The sequence below is a fragment of the Pristis pectinata genome, chromosome 17 (assembly GCF_009764475.1).
Source record: "Pristis pectinata isolate sPriPec2 chromosome 17, sPriPec2.1.pri, whole genome shotgun sequence".
Taxonomy (NCBI): domain Eukaryota; kingdom Metazoa; phylum Chordata; class Chondrichthyes; order Rhinopristiformes; family Pristidae; genus Pristis; species Pristis pectinata.
In genome coordinates, this window is record NC_067421.1 from 43,503,001 (window position 1) to 43,522,198 (window position 19,198).

Consider the following 19,198-nt stretch of genomic DNA (forward strand, 5'->3'; position numbering starts at 1 on the left):
CCCTTCACTTCAACAACTGTCCTGTTCTATTTCTCGCCGTTGCAGCAGATCCTCTGACAGCGGGTGAGCGGGTGAGCGGGTCAGCGGGTCAGCGGGACAGCGGGAGAGCGGGAGAGCGGGTCAGCGGGTCAGCGGGACAGCGGGAGAGCGGGAGAGCGGGTCAGCGGGAGAGCGGGAGAGCGGGTCAGCGGGAGAGCGGGAGAGCGGGACAGTGGGTCAGCGGGAGAGCGGGTCAGCGGGAGAGCGGGACAGTGGGTCAGCGGGAGAGCGGGTCAGCGGGAGAGCGGGAGAGTGGGTCAGCGGGAGAGCGGGTCAGCGGGAGAGCGGGAGAGCGGGTCAGCGGGAGAGCGGGTCAGCGGGAGAGCTGGTCAGCGGGAGAGCGGGACAGCGGGTCAGCGGGTCAGCGGGAGAGCGGGTCAGCGGGTCAGCGGGACAGCGGGTCAGCGGGACAGCGGGAGAGCGGGTCAGCGGGAGAGCGGGTCAGCGGGAGAGCTGGTCAGCGGGAGAGCGGGACAGCGGGTCAGCGGGAGAGCGGGTCAGCGGGAGAGCGGGTCAGCGGGAGAGCGGGTCAGTGGGTCAGCGGGACAGCGGGTCAGTGGGTCAGCGGGACAGCGGGAGAGCGGGAGAGCGGGTCAGCGGGAGAGCTGGTCAGTGGGTCAGCGGGTCAGCGGGAGAGCGGGTCAGCGGGAGAGCGGGTCAGCGGGTCAGTGGGTCAGCTTCGTGTGACCCGCACAAGCCGGTCTGTCAGAGGTCTCCCGGCCCCTCCTCACCTCCCCTCTCTGCAGCTTCACACCCCCCTCTTCCACTTCTGTTGAAGGCTCGTTGACTCTGTGTCTCCCTCCCCGGAGGCTGCGCGACCCGCTGAGTGTTGCCAGCGCCTTCCGAAGGAGATGGAGGCGGAGTAGGTGCCGGTGTTTGCAGCGGGGCACCGGCTGCACCGGCTGCGGGGGAGGCGGGTTCACGCCTCGGGACCGAGGCGCCTGATTGGCTGAAGCTGGAAACCCGCAGATGCTGCAAACCTGAAATAAAATCAGAAAATGCTGGGAACGCTGTTTGGAGAGAAAAGGTCACCGTTTCCTTTCTCAGACCTTTCACCACAGCTGCCGTCTGCCCTGCCGAGCAATTCCTGCTTTCAAACGACAAGTACAAGGGGCTGGAGCCCTCGGCGGGCCGGGCACCGGGCACCGGGCGGCGGCTGTGCGGGGCCGGGATGTTCCGTCATGGGTTCCGGGGGCCGGAACCCCGCGACCGGATGCGGTTTCCGGCCGGACACAAACGGCTGTCGCACAACTGCGGGTAACCGGAAGTGGAGGTAGGAGCCGGAGAAACGACACTGTGCTGAGAGGCTGAGGTGGGCCCCGGGGTCGGGGGTCAGGGGTCAGAGTGGTGGCGGTGCGGGGGGGTCGGGGGGCAGAGTGTCCATCGGTTTCTCTTCTCCTCCCCTCCCCTCCTCCCCTCCCCCCTCCCCCTCCCCCTCCCCCCTCCCCTCCCCTCCTCCCCTCCCCCCTCCCCCTCCCCCTCCCCCCTCCCCTCCCCCCCTCCCTCTCCCCCCTCCCTCTCCCCCCTCCCCCCTCCCTCCCCCCCTCCCCCTCCCCCTCCCCCTCCCCCTCCCTCCTCCTCCTCCCCCCCTTCCCCTCCTCCTCCTCCCCTCCTCCTCCTCCCCTCCTCCCCCTCCTCCCCTCCTCCCCCCTCTCCCCCCTCCTCCCCCCTCTCCCCCCTCCTCCCCCCCTCCTCCTCCTCCCCCCCCTCCTCCTCCTCCTCCCCCCCCTCCCCTTTCCCCGATTGACTAACTGGCCACCCGCTCCGTTGTCCTGCAGCCGCCCCCTGCCCGGGGATGGACGGTGAGGCCGCCGACCGGGGGGAGGTGCGGCCGGTGGCTCCGGACCAGAGGAAGCGCAGCCGGTCGCCCTCGTCGCGCAGCCAGTCCGGCGACAGGAGGAGGAGCCACAGCGCGAAGAGAAGGAAAGAGAAGCGCAGAAGGAGAAAGAAAAAGTCTAAGAAGCGGAGGAAGGAGCCAAAGGCGGCGAAGAGTCAGCGAGGCGGAGCCGCGAGTGAGGGAGCGGCGGGGCCTCCGGAGCGGTCGAGCGAGCGGCCCGCCCATCCCGGGGCAGGTAACGCCTGGGCCGGCCGAGTGGTCACTGCGGCTGCAGACGCTGGGGGAGCTCGGCGGGTCGAGCAGCGTCTGTGGGTGGAGGAATTGTTGCTGCTTCAGGCGGAAGCCCTGCATCAGGACATCAACGTCGACCCAAAACGACGACAATTTAATTCCCTCCACAGCTGCCGCTCGACTTGCTGAGTTCCTCCGGTACATTGTTGCTTAACATCTCTCTGCATCCTCTCCAGCCCTGTCACATCCTTCCTATAGTGTGGGGACCAGACGGTGTGCAGAGGCTGAGGTTTGACCAATGTTTTATAGAGCTAGAGCACAGCCTCCCTACTCTTGTATTCATTTGCCGCAACTAATGAATGCCAGCAGTCCATACGCCTTCTCAGCCACATTATCTACCTGTGTTGTCACCATCAAGGATCTATATTCCCAAGTCCTCTACTCCTCAATACTCCCTAGGACCCGACCATTCATGGTGTGTATCTTAGCCTCACTGGTTCTCGCCAAATGCATCAGGATTCAACTCGATCTGCCATTCCTCAGCCCATCGATATCACCCTCCACATGATCAACAGCTCCACCAACCTTTGTGTCCTCTGCACACTTACTGATCACGCCTCCAACATCCACATCCAAATCGTTGTAAATGCTACCGATCCCTGTGGAACACCACTGATTACAGGCATCCAGTCACAAAAGCAATCCTCTAGCATCAGCTCTGTCTCCTATGGTCAGTCTCGTTTTGGATCCAGTTTACCAACTTGCCCCGGATCCCATGGGTTCTAATCTTTTGGACCAGTTTCCCAAGTGGGACCTTGTCAAGGGCTTTAGTAGTAAAGCACACCTATTGCACTGCCTTCATCAGTGCATTGTTTCTCCTTCAAACTAATCCGTGCTGACTGTCTCTGATTGCTCCCTGCCTTCCCGAGTGACCATTAATCCCGTCCCTCAGAATTCCCTGCTGTTGGGATCATGGCTTTATAGTTACCAGGCTTTTTCCTGCTCCCCTTCTTGAAAAGGGGGAGAACGTTTGCTGCCCCAGTCATCTGGTACCTCTCTTGTGGCCAGTAAAGATTTAAAAATCTTAGCCAGAGCTCCAGTTAACTCTTGTCTTGGCTCCTGTAGCAGCCCGCGCTAAATCCCACCCAATCCTGGGGATTTATCCACCTGTAAGCCCGGTGAGGCATTGATTACCTGCTTTATTTATGGAGACCTGCACTAGATTTCCACTGTCCCCTTCACTGAACTCTCCAACTACAAAGTCTGTTCCCTTTGTGAGTACCTCATTTCAGATTCATTTCAGACCTCAGCTACATCTTTGGGCTCCACACACAGTTTGTCCCTAATGGGCCCTGCTCTTTCCCTGGTTACTTTGCTCTTAGTGTACTTACAAAGTGGCTTCAGATTTACCCTAACCCTGTTCTCTCAGTGATATCTTGTGACCACTCTTTGCCTTCCTAATTTCCTTTCTAAGCACCTCCCTCCACTGTGGGACTTCCCTGGTCTTTAGTTCTCCACACCTGCCCTGTGTTTGCTCTTTATCCAAACTTCAATATCCAGGGTTCCCTGTCCTTGTTACCCCGACCTTCACTCTCACAGGAACAGGTTAGCTCCGAACTCTTGTGATTTCTCTTTTGGAATGATTCCTACTGTGCCGATGTACAGTATACTTACCTGCCACTAGATGCTTCCAATGTACCTTTGCCGAGTCCTGTCTTGTTTTAATACAATTGGCCTTCCCCCAGTTTATGACCTTGTGGTCCATCTCCATCTTTTTCCATAACCACTTTGAAATATACGGAGTTATGGTCACCACCTCCAGAATGTTCCGCCACCTGGCCAGCTGCATTCCCCAGTGATGCTCCTTCCCTCGTTGTTACCTGTGTACTGTGTAAAAACTCTGCTGGACACGCCTCAAAAATAACGCCCCTTCTGAGCCTCTTATGCTGAGGAAATTCCGGTTACTATTCATATCGCTTATGACTTTAACTCTGTTTTTATTATATCTTTTCACTCTTTGGCTATATACCTGTTCCTCTAGCTCCCGTGACTGTCGGGAGGTCTGTAATACACCCCAGCAAAGGGACAACATCCTTTGTGTACATTCCTTTCTCCGTCCTCACACGGCTTCATTTGAGGAGCATTGTGGGACTGAACCAGATGTTGTACAGAGTGCCGTGCTGTAACATCCCACTGTGACCCATCCTGCTCTTTCAGTTGTTACAGATGAGCAGAAAGCTCGAATTCAGGCCATGCGACCTATGACGAAGGAGGAGTGGGAAGCCAGGCAGAGTGTCCTTCGACACGTTGTGGATCCAGAGACCGGCAGGAAAAGGTAAAGTTATTGGTTCACCCTGTGAACTACGCAGTGGAGTTGTTGGGTAAAAGAGTAATGTAACAGAGGCAAAGTAATAAAATTATCAGGTGGTAGCACATCAACTATCTCAGTAACCATTTCCTGTAGAACCACAGCTCAGACAGTTCACTCAGTCCCACTGCCCTGGTGACTGTAATTTTCCAGAGTCGCTCCCTTCCAATTCCCAATTTACAGCAATTTCTGGGATGTGACTTGTTTTCTCTGTAGTGAAGACTGATGCAGGAAATGTGTTAAATTAATCTGCCGTTTTCTGTGTTAAACCCCTTGATTTACTTTCTATAGGACCAACGCTCAACTTGTTAACTCTTAATTTTTAAAATATCTGTATAATCTCATGCTGGCTGGCTTTATCACTCTGTGTCCTTAGATTTTGGTCTTTTAGCCATTGTTGCACTGCCGGTGTGGCCGCACTGCCGGGGAATTGGTTTATTATTGTCACTTGTACCGAGGTACAGATCAATTCATTACTCAGTGCACTGAGGTAGTACAGGGGAAAACAATAACAGAATGCAGAATAAAGTGTCACAGCTACAGGGAAAGTGCAGTGCAGGCAGACAATAAGGTGCAAGGCCATGACAAGGTAGATTATGAGGTCAAGAGTCCATCATCGCTCAGGGAACTGTTCAATAGTCTCATAACAGCGGGATAGAAGCTGTCCTTGAGCCTGGTGGTACGTGCTTTCAGGCTTTTGTATCTTCTGCCCGATGTGCGGGGGGAGAAGAGAGAATGTCCGGGGTGGGTGGGGTCTTTGACTATGTTGGCTGCTTTACCGAGGCAGCGAGAAGTGTAGACAGGGTCCATGGAGGGGAGGCTGGGTTCCGTGATGCGCTGGGCTGTGTCCACAACTCTCTGCAGTTTATTGCGGTCCTGGGCAGAGCAGTTGCCGTACCAAGCCGTGATGCACCCGGATAGGATGCTTTCTATGGTGCATCGATAAAAGTTGGTGAGAGTCAAAGGGGACATGCCAAATTTCTTTAGCATCCTGAGGAAATAGAGGCACTGGTGAGCTTTCTTGGCCCTGGCGTCTACGTGATTTGACCAGGACAGGCTGTTGGTGATGTTCACTCCTGGGCATTTGAAGCTCTCAACCCTCTCGACCTCAGCACCATTGATGTAGACAGGTACACTGCCCCCTTTCCTGAAGTCAATGACCAGCTCTTTTGTTTTGTTGACATTGAGGGAAAGGTTGTTGTCATGACACCATTCCACTAAGCTCTCTATCTCCTTCCTGTACTCCGATTCATCGCTGTTTGAGATATGGCCTACAACGGTGATATCATCTGCAAACTTGTAGATGGAGTTAGAGCAGAATCTGGCCACACAGTCATGAGTGTATAGGCAGTAGAGTAGAGGGCTGAGGATGCAGCCTTGTGGGGCACCAGTGTTGAGAATAATCATGCTGGAGGTATTGCTGCCTATCCTCACTGATTGTGGTCTGTTGGTCAGGAAGTCAAGGATCCAGTTACAGAGGGAGGACCAGCACTGGGCAGGGGAGCAATCACCTTGGTAACTGGTGGCAGCTCAGGCAGCATCTGTTGAGAGAGATCAGGTTGAAGACCCTTCGTCCGGTTCAAGTGCCGTGAGTTCTGACAAAGGGGTTTCAACTCGTGTTTGCACCGTGCTCCAGAACTTGCCGCACCCTTGGCCAAGCTGCACCAGTACAGCTACAGCACGGGTGTCTGGCAGTGCTGCTGATGATCACCAAATGGTCGGCACCATTCGTGGCTCCTTGGATAACGAAGCAGTCCACACCCAAATGCAGCCAGAGTTCAATGACATCCAGGCCGGGGCTGAGTGGTGACAGGTAACACAGGGGCCGGGCAATGACAATATCCAACAGCTCTCACCCCCTGATGTTCAATGCCATTCCCATCACTGAATCCCCCACTATCAATATCCTGGGGGTTACCATTGACCAGAAACGGAACTGGAGTAGCCATATCCACAGTGTGGCTACAAGAGCAGGTCAGGGGCTGGGAACCCTGTGGTGAGTAACTCACCTCCTACCTCCCCAGATCCTGTCCACCATCTACAGGGCTCAAGTCAGGAGTGTGAGGGAACACTCTCCACTTGCCTGGATGAGGGCAGCTTCAGCAACACTCACAGCTCAACACACACAGGACACAGCAGCCCGCTCGATGGGCACCCCATCCACACCCAGTCACCCACTCCACCACCGACACACGGTAGCTGCAGTTTGTACCATCTACAGGATGCAGTGCAGCATCTCACCAAGACTCCTCAGACAGCACCTTCCAAACCCACCACCTCTCCCAGCTGGAAGGACAAGGGCAGTAAAAGCATGGGGAACACCACCCCCTGGGAGTTGCCCTCCGAGCCACACACCATCCTGAAATATATCGCCGTTCCTTCACCGTCACTGGGTCAAAGTCCTGGAACTCCCTCCTTAACAGCATTGTGGGTACACCCACACCTCAAGGACTGCAGCGGTACAAGAAGGCAGCTCACCACCACCTTCTGAAGGGCAACTCGGGTTGGGAATTAAATTCTGGCTCAGCCTGTGAAGCCCACATCCCTTGGATGAATAAAAATAAACCTAAAAGATGAGAGAAATCTTCAGTCACATGTACATCGAAACACAGTGAAATGCATCTTTTGCGTAGTGTTCTGAGGGCAGCCCGCAAGTGTCGCTACGCTTTCGGCGCCAGCATAGCATGCCCACAACTTCCTAACCCGTACGTCTTTGGAATGTGGGAGGAAACCGGAGCACCCGGAGGAAACCCACGCAGACAAGGGGAGAACATACAAACTCCTTACAGGCAGCGGCCAGAATTGAACCTGGGTCACTGGCGCTGTAAAGTGCTCTGCTAACTGCTACACTACCATAATGTGAACTCCATTTCTCCCTGCACAGATGCTGCCTGACCCACTGAGGGTCTCTGCTTTTTATTTCACATTCCCACCATCTGCAGCTTGTGATTTTGTAGTGGGATCTGGTATCTCCATGCTCTCTCACCAGCACCGCTCTCCGCTGCCAGGCTGCACAGTGCTCGACTTTCCTCTCTAACCCTTTCTTCCCCTCTCCTTTAAAAACCATCCCTCTTTGCTAAAGGTTTTGGTTACTCCTAAGTATACCTCTTGTGCCTGTGTCAAATTCCGTTTGCACTTAGGAGAGTTTGCCAAGAGCACTTGGTACTGTTGGTGGTGGGGGGGGGGGGGGGAGGAATTACCCTCCCAGAGAGGGGATGAGATGTTAAACAGTCCTTCCCTCAAGTGCAAATAAAGTGTCCCAAGGAACTGCTCGGGAGAGAGCTGGTCAAAGTGACTACATTTCAGAAATACATCATGAGCTGTAAGATGTTCTGAAATGTGAAAGGCTGTGTAATGCACTTCATGGGATTGGTTGTGAATTATTTAGAATGTAAGGAAGAGCTGCAGCTGTATAAAACTTGAGTCAGACCACACTCGGAGTATCATGTGCAGTTCTGGTCACCCCATTACAGGGTGTGGAGATGGTGCAGGAGAGGTTCACCAGGATGCTGCCTGGATTAGAGGGTATGAGCTACAAGGAGAGGTTGGACAAACTTGGGTTGTTCTCCCTGGAGCGTCAGAGGCTGAGGGGAGACCTGATAAAGGTTTTCAAAATTCTGACAGGCAGAGATAGGGTAAATGGTCTGAATCTGTTCCCCAGGGTGGAAATGTCAAACACCAGAGGACGGGCTTTTAAGGTGGGTGGGGGGGGGAGGGGGTGCTTGGTGGTGGGGGAGTTTAACGGTGACGTGAGGGGCAAGTTTTTACACAGAGAGTGGTGGGCGCCTGGACTAGGTGAGCAGGCAGCTTGGTGGAGTTTAAGAGGCTTTTAGACACATGGATATGAAGGGATTGGAGGGATGTGGATGATACACAGGAGGAGGAGATTAGATAAATTGGCATCAAGACAACCTTGGGCTAAAGACAGTTGCAAAGGGAAGATCTGATTATTTGCCAATTTGGTTCAACCTGCCTGAACAGCTGCTGTAACAGGCTGTTGCTGCCACTTGGTGGCAGTGTGTGCCACCCCTCTGCTGGGTTGGAGCTAATGCCTGGCCTGGATCCTTGTGTTCAAGTTTCCGAATCCACGACCTTGCCACAGTAGGAAAATGTGGCTCACCAAACCATGCTGACTGGTAAAGTGTCATGGGGAGACGTGGGCTGATGTTGGTGTGATGTGTACAGTCCATCTGTAGAGGTGATCACAGTAAAGGGAAAGAGGTTCACCAGGATGCTGCCTGGATTAGAGGGCATGTGCTATAAGGAGAGGTTGGCAAACTTGGGCTGTTCTCTCTGGAGCGTCGGAGGCTGAGGGGAGACCTGATAGAAGTTTATAAAATTTTGAGATGTATAGACGTAGTAGACATCCGGTATCTTTTTCCCAGGGTCAAGGTGTCTAATACCAGAGGGCATGCATTTAAGGTGAGAGGGGAAAGTTCAAACATGATGTGCAGGGCAGGTTTTTTTACACAGAGAGCGGTGGGTGCCTGGAATGTGCTGCCAGGGGTGGGGGTGGAGGCAGATACGATGGAGAGTTTGAAGAAGCTCTTCGGCCCATGGATGTGTGTGAACTAGATGGATATGGACATTCTGTTGGCAGAAGGCTTCGTTTAGTTGAGTATTTAATTAGTTTGGTACAACATGGTGGGCCGAAGGGCCTGTTCCTGTGCTGTACTGTCCTGTGTTTGTCCCAGCTGATGGGCCCCCAGTTGTACAGAGGGCTTTAAAGGCTCCCACCATCCATGTGATGTGGAGGGGTCACACCCACCTATTCCCCATCTGCTGGGCAAGAGAATGCCACTGGGGATCAGCATGAAATCCTGAGATGGAGCCTGGTCTCCACGGATCAGGAGTGCCTGACACAAGGGCAGGAATGGTGTCACACCAGGGATAGGGTTCCTCATTTTGATGTGTGTGCAGTATCTTTCAACAAAATGAATAAATTACAGAACTCAGTTGGTCAAATTATTCAAAGTGTTTGCTCTATGTTGTGTGGCTGTCTCCATTATGATATTGATGGACATTTTGGGGCAATTTGAATCATTGCGGTGAGATGGGAACAGAATAAATGCAGTGCTGTCAGATTCACACTTCAGCTGTGGACAGGCTGGCTGAGGACACATTTACTCAAACGCTCATACTGACTGAGCAATGTTTTCCTTTTGACAGCTCTCGACATTAGTGGGACTAATTATGATTTTGTACTTATAGAATAAGATTAAAAATGACAAAACATGGTAACTAGATTGCATGTTATGTGTGTTGCAGGCTGATTAAAGGTGATGGTGAAGTTCTGGAAGAAAATCGTCAGCCGAGAGAGACACAGAGAAATAAACAAGGTAACAGACTCTTCGTTTGTACTGAAGAGAGAGATTTCGATGCTGTCACTGTGATCACGCACAGAAATGGTCTCTAGTCAGCTCTGTTATAACTTTATCCCGAAAATCCCCACAAAATATCTTGTCATAATTCTGGGAACATCTTGCTGAAGAATGTTTCCCCAAATGCATTCTTTATTCTGTCTGAGACCAGGTGCCCGAGGTTGGTACAGAGGTGGCTGCAGCTTCTTGTTCCACAATGACACCAGGTCAAAGTCCTGAGAATGGGCCGGCCTGATCTGTTGGTGTTGTCCGTAACTGAGGCAGAGCGGAGGCGGCCACCCAGCTCCCGGGGTACTGTGCGCAGCCCCTTGGTAGTCTCTCCTGATTGCTTCAGCTAACAGAACAGCCTTTAGGGGGCGGGAGTAGCAAACTATGCCATTTTGCTTTAATTTATTTGAGGTCAAGAGGTACTGCCCTTGAGAGTGTGGAATCGCCAGCTCGTTACAGGGTTAAGTTTGGAGGGTGTTGTACAGAGATACTTGTTGATGTTAGTTCTCTGTCTCAGTTGGAAAGAGAGGGGAAGCAGAAGGGAAAGGCTGGAGCGAGCTGCCACTTCCCTCACTGGTGTGCAATTCTACAGGGACTGGGAAGAGAGAACACGTGGGAGGAAGATAATTGGAATTGGCAAGCTGCAGTGGGCTAACAGCTCTTGTCAGCGGCAGTACTGTGTCAGGCACATGTTTCTCATGTAAAGATGGAGCCTGCCTTGTTAGAAATCTGCAGTTAGTGTATCACAGGAGAATCAGAGCCAGGAGTAGGCCACTGGGCCCCTCAAGCCAGGCCCACCATTCGTATGAGCATGACCTAGTCTCCTCTCCACATAGCTCTAAATTCCCTGTTCTTTCTGAATTTTACCTGCTTACCATTTTAAATACCCCCAGTTACCTGGTCTCCACAACCCTCTGGGGTAGCGAGTTCCAGAGACCCATCACCCAGGTGGCCGCACCCACCCCTAACCTGGTAACTCTGTCCCCTTGTTTGGGTTTCTTCCATCAGTGGAAGTATCTCCACTTCTCCCCGTTGTGCTCCCACAGCATTTTATGTTTCAAAGAGATTGCTCCTCGTTCTTCAAAACAAAGACCTAACTTCTGTAGTGACAGATGAGTGGACAAACTGTCGAGCCCAGTGAATCTCCTTCAGACTCCCTCCAGTGGCAGTTTATCCTTAGATACGGGAGAAAACTGTGCCCACGACCTGGCGTGTGCCCTCACCTAGTATCCTGTACAGGTGTAACAAGGCTTCCCTGTTTCTAACCTCACAACCCTCTTACATTGCCTACCTAACTACTTGCCGCATCTGCCCAGTAACATTTTGCAATCGATGCACAAGAACACCTTGACCCCTCTGCACTCCGCTTGTCCACAATCTCTCCCCGTTTAGATGGTATTCTGCCCTTAGATGTGTGACCTCACTCTCCACGTAAGGTCCATTTTCCAAGTTTTTCACCCAGTTACTCATCACTCTATCACTGAAGTGCCTGCGACTGTAATGACGATGTATGGCTTGTAGTTTGTGTGTCTAAGCATGAAAGGGCTTTGTATTTAGCTACAAGAGGTTGTGTTTGTAAAGAGAGGCAGAAGATCTGAGTAGGACCCAGTGCTGGAAAGGGGTAATAGCAAGGCATGAACACAATGGTCCAAATGGCCTCCTGTATGTTCTCTGACTTGGACTGAAACAAAGAACATAATAAGCAAGTGTAAGGATTTTCCGCCCCTGGTAGATGGGGTGGTTACAGCCAGGAGACAGCAGTTAGCGAGGGGAAGCAGGACCACTGTACACAAGAGAGAAAGATTGAGCAGAGTAGCTCGGGGAGTGTTACATTGTGATTATCAAGGGTCAGGGGCAGCACGTTCCTGTCAGGGTGAAGGGTAAACCTGGCAAATTTAGGGAACCTTGGCTGTTGAGGGATATTGAGGCTCTGGTCAAGAAAAAGAAGGTAGCATACATTGGGTTTAGGAGCTCGGGGATGGGTCAATCCTTGATGACTATAAAAAGATAAAGAATAAAGAGGGAAATCAGGAGGGCAAAGAGGGTCTGAGATGATCTGGCAGGTGAGGATAAGGAAAATCCCAAGGGGTTCTGTAGCTGTATAAAGAGTAAAAGGGTGGCTTGGGAGAGAGTTGGTTCCCTTAGAGACCAGCAGGGCCGTCTACGTCTTGAGCCACAGGAGATGGGTGCGATTTTTAACAAGTGTTTCTCCTCTATGTTTATTGAGGAGAAAATTCTGGTTGCTCAAAAGATGAGGGAAACTAGTGGAGATGTTTTGGAGGAAATTCATATTACCAGGGAGGAGGTATTTGGAGCCTTACAGTGCATTAAGGTGGATAAATCCCCAGGGCCTGACCAAGGGCATCCTAGGACTTTGTGGGAGGCTAGAGGTGAAATTGTGGAGAGTTTTGCTTCATCGTTAGCCACTGGTGAAGTTCCCGAAGACTGAAAGGTGGTTAATGTTGTTCCGTTGATTAAGAAGGGTAGCAAGGACAAGCCAGGGAACGATAGGCTAGTCAGCCTGACATCAGTGGTGGGGAAGTCACTGGAGGAATTCTGAGGGACAGGATCTACCAATATTTGGATAGACAGAGTCTGATTTGGAGGAGTCAGCGTGGCTTTGTGTGTGGAAATTCGTGCTTGACAAACTTTTTAGAGATTTTTGAAGAAGTAACCAAAAGGGTAGATGAGGGTAGGGCAGTGGATGTTGTCTATTGGGACTTTAGGAAAGCCTTCGTGGTTAGGGCCCATGGAATTCAGGGAGAGCTGGTTATGTGGATTCAAACTTGGTTCGGAGGTAGGAAGCAGAGGGCAGTGGTTGAAGGTTGTTTCTTGGAATGGAGGCCAGTGACTAGTGGTGTGCCGCAGGGGTCGGTGTTGAGACCATTGTTGGTCGTTATTTATATAAATGTTTTCGGATGCGAATGCACGAGGCTCGATCAGTAAGTTTGCTGATGACACAAAATGAGGACGGTGTCGTTGATAGTGAAGAAGGTTACCGTAGATTACAGGGGATCTTGATCAGTTAGGGAAGTTGGCCGAGGAGCGGCAAGTGGATTTCAACACAGATAAGTGTGAGGTGATGCATTTTGTAAAATCAAACCAGTGTAGGACTTGTACTGGTAGAGCACTGGGGAGTGTAATGGAACAGAGGGATCTAGGAGTACAAGTGCATCGTTTATTGGAAGTGGCATCACAGGTAGACAGGGTGGTGAAGAAGGCGTTTAACACGCTGGCCTTTGTCAGTCAGGGCATTGAGTACAGGAGTTGGGACATTATGTTGCAGTTGTATAAGTCGTTGGTGAGGCTGCACTTGGAGCACTGGGTACAGTTTTGGTCGCCCTGCTATTGGAAAGATGTGGTTAAACTGGACAGAGTGGCAGAGAAGATTTACTGAGGATGTTGCCAGGACTCAAGGGCCTGAGTTACAGGGAGAGGTCGGCCTGGCTGTGTCTTTATTCCTTGGAACGTAGGAGAATGAGGGGCGACCTTATAGAAGTGTTTAAGATTATGAGAGGCATAGATAAGGTGGATGGTAACAGTCTTTTCCCCAGGGTAGGGGAGTCCAAAACTAGGGGGCATAGGCATGGTGAGAGGGGAAAGATTTAAAAGGACCTGAGGGGCAACTTTTTCACACAGAGGGTGGTGAGTGTGTGCAACGAGCTGCCAGAGGAAGTGGGTGAGGCAGGTACAATAGGATCATTTAAGAAGCACTTGGATAGGTACATGGAGGGGCGGGGCTTGGAGGGATATGGGCTGAATGCAGGAAATTGGGTCTAGTTTGGTGGGCACCATGCTTGGTGTGGACTGGTTGGGCTGAAAGGCCTGTATCCCTGCTGTACTGCTCTATGACTTTATTGCTTTTGCTCAGTAGCTGAGTGGATGATTGACACAATGCTAATTATACCTTGTTGGTTTTGCAGCATGCGACTAAGGGTGATGGATTCACTTTCCAGGTGAGAATGGGCCTGACCAAAGGTGACAAGAGGTGAAAGTCTTTGGGATGACTGGTTTCAAATCAATATATGCTGATAATTAGAACTTTAAAAACTAATGAAATACCATTCTTAAATAATAAATTGTACAGCAGTTGCAATTTTGTTGTTTGTGTTGCAGAGTTTTGGCTTCCTCATGCTGCTATAATTGGCCAGTGAAACAGGATGCCCTGATTGTTCAGTTTCACGGTGAATTACAAAGCATTAGTGAATTGAGCAGAGGCAGCCACTTGAATTAGTGCAAATCATCCAGTTTAGTCTCCCCTGATAATACAAGACAATTATATTTAAATACTTGAGAGGAAAATTGGAGATTTCCCTGCTACCTGCGGTGAGAGAGATGAGAAATGGACTCCTCCACATGGAGGAGATGTTTGGTATCGGACATGTCAGGCCCAGCTCACTGTCCTGTGTTTGAGGATAAAATCTATTCCCAGTACATCTGATTAGGGTCTGGTCTCACAGTAAGGCTGGATACCACCACAGTGGTGCATCACTCTGAGCCGTGCCTGTCCATTTGGGTTATGTAAAAGATATTATAAAGTGCCGTAAGAGTTCCTGGTCAATATCTACTGCTCACCTAAAACCAGATCAACCAATAAAAAAATCTCATGACACACAGCAAGATCCGTGGGTGGTATCTCAGGTGCCATGGTTTCCCTTTGAAGTGACTTGGCATTTCGCAAAGTGCTTAAGTGGGACTTTGCTGTCTGAGACTGGCTTCTTTCACATCAGCAGAAAGCTGCAGATCCTGCTTTAACCCTGCTGGTGTAACACTCCTGTGATGTGAAGCAGTCATTCATTCTATGATCCTGGAAGGGATATGGACTCAACTGGAGACGATGAATGCAACAGTCTGTGAGCACCAGATGTCACCTCCCTAGGATTAGACAAATTGAGGATCCTTCCTAAAAAATGCTTATAAAAACAGAAAATGCTGGATCATCTCAGCAGGTCAAGCAGCATCTGCGGAAAGAAGCAGTTGTTATGTTTTAGGTTGAAGACCCTTCATCAGAACTGAGAAAGAGAAAAGCAGGTTCATGTCAGTGGCAGAGAAGGTTGGGGGGGTGGGGGTCAGTTGGTGGAACAAGGGGATTGTCTGGGATGGGGGAAATGATGCTGTCACATCACAGACATTCCCTCGCCTCACCTTCTTTGACACTGAGACTAATTTACTTTCTCCCTTCCTCAGTTCTGATGAAAGGTCTTCAACCTGAAACACTGACTGTTTCTCTTTCCACAGATGCTGCCTGCCCTGTTGAGGTTTTCCAGCATTTTCTGCTTTTTATTTCAGATTTCCAGCACCTGCAGTTTTTTAAAAAAAAGTTTTATTATTGAATTGGGATTGGCACTGGACGAAAGTAGTGTTTTAACCCTATCATTAATTAACCTCTCATACTGTACAGTGTTCAAGGCATTGATGACCTTCATGGAGAATATGTTGGTTATCTTAATTTGTACCAGGATCTGAAGTAATGAATAAACTACAAAGTAATACTGTCCCATTTTTGTTTAATGGAGTTGACATACAATTATGCACAACGCACACCTAGGCATAATAACGATGTACAATAACAGGCAGCGGTAGCAGTCTGTGCAAGTGTGCAGTGTTACATACAACTGAACAGATCTCAGAACATCTCTACACATAAACTGAACTCTAAGGAATGGAGAGCCAGGGGCAGTATATTAAATCTAATACCGTATTTAATTTGAGGTGTGCATCATTTAACAAGTCTAGCAAATTGTACACATTTGGCATTTGCAATATTTAACAAGTCCATATGTAACATTTCTATAAATAAAATATAACAAACACTTCTGAATAAAAAAATTACTGTCAAAGTTATCAATATATCTGTGCAATTAGCACAGAAAAGAATGGAAGGATTTAGCAGGTAATACTTAAATGCAGCAAGTTGTCTTACCTTAAACCAGCAAGACAACCAAGTGTTCCAGTGTGAAGGGTGTGGCTGGATTTATTTGTGACCCTTTGGTGAGTTGTCAGGAGCACTAGAAGTTTTCAACACTCTAAACCTGCCATGGATTGCTTGGGAATGGCTGTCATTGCAAAATAGCAAGGGACATAGCTCACCGATTTAGAATTAATTCAGAGAATCTTGTGTAAAAAAAAGTTTGCTATATTTGTTCTGCTGACAATTAGCAGTCATTGCCTGTTTATGTAATGGCTGTGTAGAACAGTGTCAATACTGACATTTCATTCAAACAAGATCTCTGACCATGTCAGAAGCTGCTGCACTTTGATGTGCCAGTAAAACAGTGCCAGTACCAGTCACCCAGTGCTGGAGCGATACTGTGACACGTACACCACTTCTGGCAGATACGTTCATGATTGTGAATCAGCTTCCTAGCTGGTATAGGGTTCAGGTGCCATTGGTATCACACACTCAGTCCCTGGTGAAGGGGCAGGAGGAAGGGAAGTTAACGCCAGTCTGCCCTTTGATATTTCTTCCCCTTAAAAGTGAACTTACACAAAAAGGTGGTTGACGCAGGCAGGGGGAGAAAATGTATGCTGTAGTCTGGGGTCACCAAAAGGTCACATCCATCCCAGTACCCCACTACATTGATTGTCAATGCCATGATTACCAATTATGAACAGTGGTTGTGTATTGCACATGTGCAATGAACAATTAAATTATTCTTGGTCCATAAAATTATCTCATATACCATTCAAAGCAAAATTCTATATTTTAAATATTAATAAATTTGAAGGATTTGCCATGTCCTGCAGTTTATCTACACAAATAAATATCGCTCCCCTTATTTAGATCTGCATTTACATTTATTTGCTTTACACTATCTACACACAATATTTATTACAGATTACTTCCAACTGCCGTCTGCAGAGCAGATGCATTACTTGCTTTCACTTATTTTAATTGGATGTTTAGTTTTGGGATTTTAAAAGGGCAAAAATCTCACTTGCTATTTTCTCTTAGTTTAGTCATTCAGATTGAACTAGCTTGTGAACCTGTGTTTAATATTAATAAATATGCGTGTCTTTCAGTGTAAGAAAGCACAACAAACACCATTAAATGTGAAATAAAACCAGAAGGCGCTAGTCACACATCTCCCGTAGGGAGTGAAACTAGTCAACAAAAATTTTAATTGCCTGAAATGTGAAATCAGTTTCTCTCTTTCCAATCACTACCTGACCTGAAAACTTTTTGTTTTTATTTCAGATTTTCAGCATCACCAGTATTTTAGTTTAATTGTAATCACATTGAAACTGTTCCATTTTAGCTAAATGGGTTCATGTGCTATTATCGTGAATGAAAACAGTGAAAGGCTACAGCATAATCTGTTGGGAATTGTGTCCACCTACAATTCTGCCCTCCCCCCCGACAAGTTTCTGTATGCTGACGGTACTTTCAAAGGAGCAGAGGCTTGGACCAGGCAATCTCATGTTTGCCTGGGGAGAGAGGGTGCAAGGATGCCAGCGTAAGGAGGAAGCAAGCTTCCAAACAAAAGGAATTAGGATCCATTGCAGATACGAAAACACTGACTGTAATAATGGACACATTCACTGCCATTACTTTTACAACTGGAACTGAGAAACAGGATCCATTTTTGTTGCAAGAAATATTCAGCTTAATTCCTCTCTCTTTCTTAACAATAAGTTATGTAGTTTCACTCTGGGTGACCCTTTACCCTTTCCCACACCCCAAAATACAAACAGGATATTCATAAACTAGGTTGCAATGATTGGATGAATCACCAATCCTAAACATTCAATCTGCTTGCACCAATGGAAGCCCTCGCTAAGACATGCTGTTAAAACTACCTTTCAATGAATGACATCCGCCAGCTGCCTCGTTAGCTGCAGTGGGAGTCACTTGGCTCTGTACAAAATGAAGCACCATTTTAGACTGGCAAATGTAGCTCTGGCATCTGGATAGCTTTCTCTTGTCAGCTCTAAAAAACTGAAGCACTGATTGCATTCTATACTTATAGTTCCAATATGGTACAAAAGCCTTACTTAAGAAGGAAACCATACTGTCAACAAAGCTACTTAAAGTATTGGCAGTTTAGCATCTTTGTTCAACAGGAAATTCCTTGTGCCTACCTGCTTCCTAAACCCCAAGACCGTGCGTCTGAACTAACTGGTTTAACTTTAAATCCAACATTTGTTCTTGTTGCGCTTTTCCTCAATCTTGCCCTTGCTGAAAGCGATGTGCAGAAACTGTCCATCTCTGAAATATCAACTTAACTTGTATTTATTGCATTTGATAGAACCTCAAGTTTACATTTACCCTTATATTTGGCAAAAATGGATACTGTCTATTCATTTGGCATTACTCCCAAGTTCCTTATCAGGGAATCAAAGAACTAAGTTCTTTTTAACTTTGTTTTATCTTTCTATTGGGATGATTCTAACCATAATTTCAGATACTTCAGTGAGCAGCTTTGAATGAATCCTAATGTGTTTACAGTCTACACAGGAGAGGGTTATGCTGTGAATGAATCTAAAGGTAATTCTGCAAAATGAAGGATTTTCAGTAGTGAGTTACTGAAGCCAAACCAAATGAAAATGAAGAGCTAATTTTGTGCGATTTTCCTGCTGAATTCCAAGAAAACTTTGGAAAGTACACGGTCAGTAACAGAATTCCAGTGATTGTGACAGGCGGCATGGGTCTCCACTATCACCTCTGCCAAAATCACAAGAGAAAAGATGCAGAATTAAGCAGGTTCTAAACATCTCTATAACAAAGGGTAACTTTTGAACTAGTGTTCCACAAATGCAACACTGAATTGTTAAGGCTCAGAGTTCACACAAAATACGAGTTCATGTCTTCAATATCTTTTTGTTAGCACCATGGTACCGTTCCCCTGCAGGTTACAACCCCACGCATTCCTCATTTGCTGCTTTGACCCCCAGCTCTGCAGCTGATGCCAACTTCCCCCAGTATCCTCATTAGACACCAGATTCCAGTTTGGACGTGGCTGTGCGACCCCAGCAGCCTGCCGTGATGCTCATGCTCCTGTGACCTCGCTCCTTGTCTCGATCACGCTCACCTTCAGACTGGCTTTGTGTCCGCTCAGGTTTTGAGGAAGTGGATGCTGCTTGCTGGCTGGAGATGGTGCGCAACAGGTGATTCCTTTTCCTCAGGAAGTCTGGCTGTGCAGGTAAGCCAAAGCTACCCTTCCGCAGCACCATTCTGGAATTACTCTTAGCAGGACGGGACCGCTGGTTATACTCCAGCTGGGATAAATGTGCTGCATATCCATCTGTCAAAAACTAGAACAGCATAAAGCTATCAACAAGACATACTTGGCTGGCTCTGAAACTAATTAAATGCTTATTAAACAGCCAGGGCTCAGAAATTCCACCTCTGGA

At 48.9% G+C, this 19,198-nt stretch overlaps 2 protein-coding genes across 2 annotated transcripts in view; one reads left to right on the forward strand and one right to left on the reverse strand.

Annotated features, from left to right (window-relative positions):
• The first annotated feature begins 1,306 nt into the window (after positions 1-1,306).
• Positions 1,307-15,339, forward strand: arl6ip4 (ADP-ribosylation factor-like 6 interacting protein 4). Its single transcript, XM_052031907.1, has 5 exons — positions 1,307-1,312; positions 1,818-2,111; positions 4,325-4,442; positions 9,744-9,814; positions 13,768-15,339. Exons 2-5 carry the CDS (start codon positions 1,835-1,837, stop codon positions 13,776-13,778), a joined length of 477 nt encoding a protein of 158 aa, XP_051887867.1. The 5' UTR covers positions 1,307-1,312; positions 1,818-1,834; the 3' UTR covers positions 13,779-15,339.
• LOC127579258 (membrane-associated phosphatidylinositol transfer protein 2-like) overlaps positions 15,335-19,198 on the reverse strand; it is a 314,070-nt gene continuing 310,206 nt past the window's right edge. The window contains 1 exon segment of the mRNA XM_052031908.1: positions 15,335-19,099. Within this exon segment, the coding sequence (XP_051887868.1) occupies positions 18,776-19,099 (324 nt within the window). The 3' untranslated portion in view covers positions 15,335-18,775.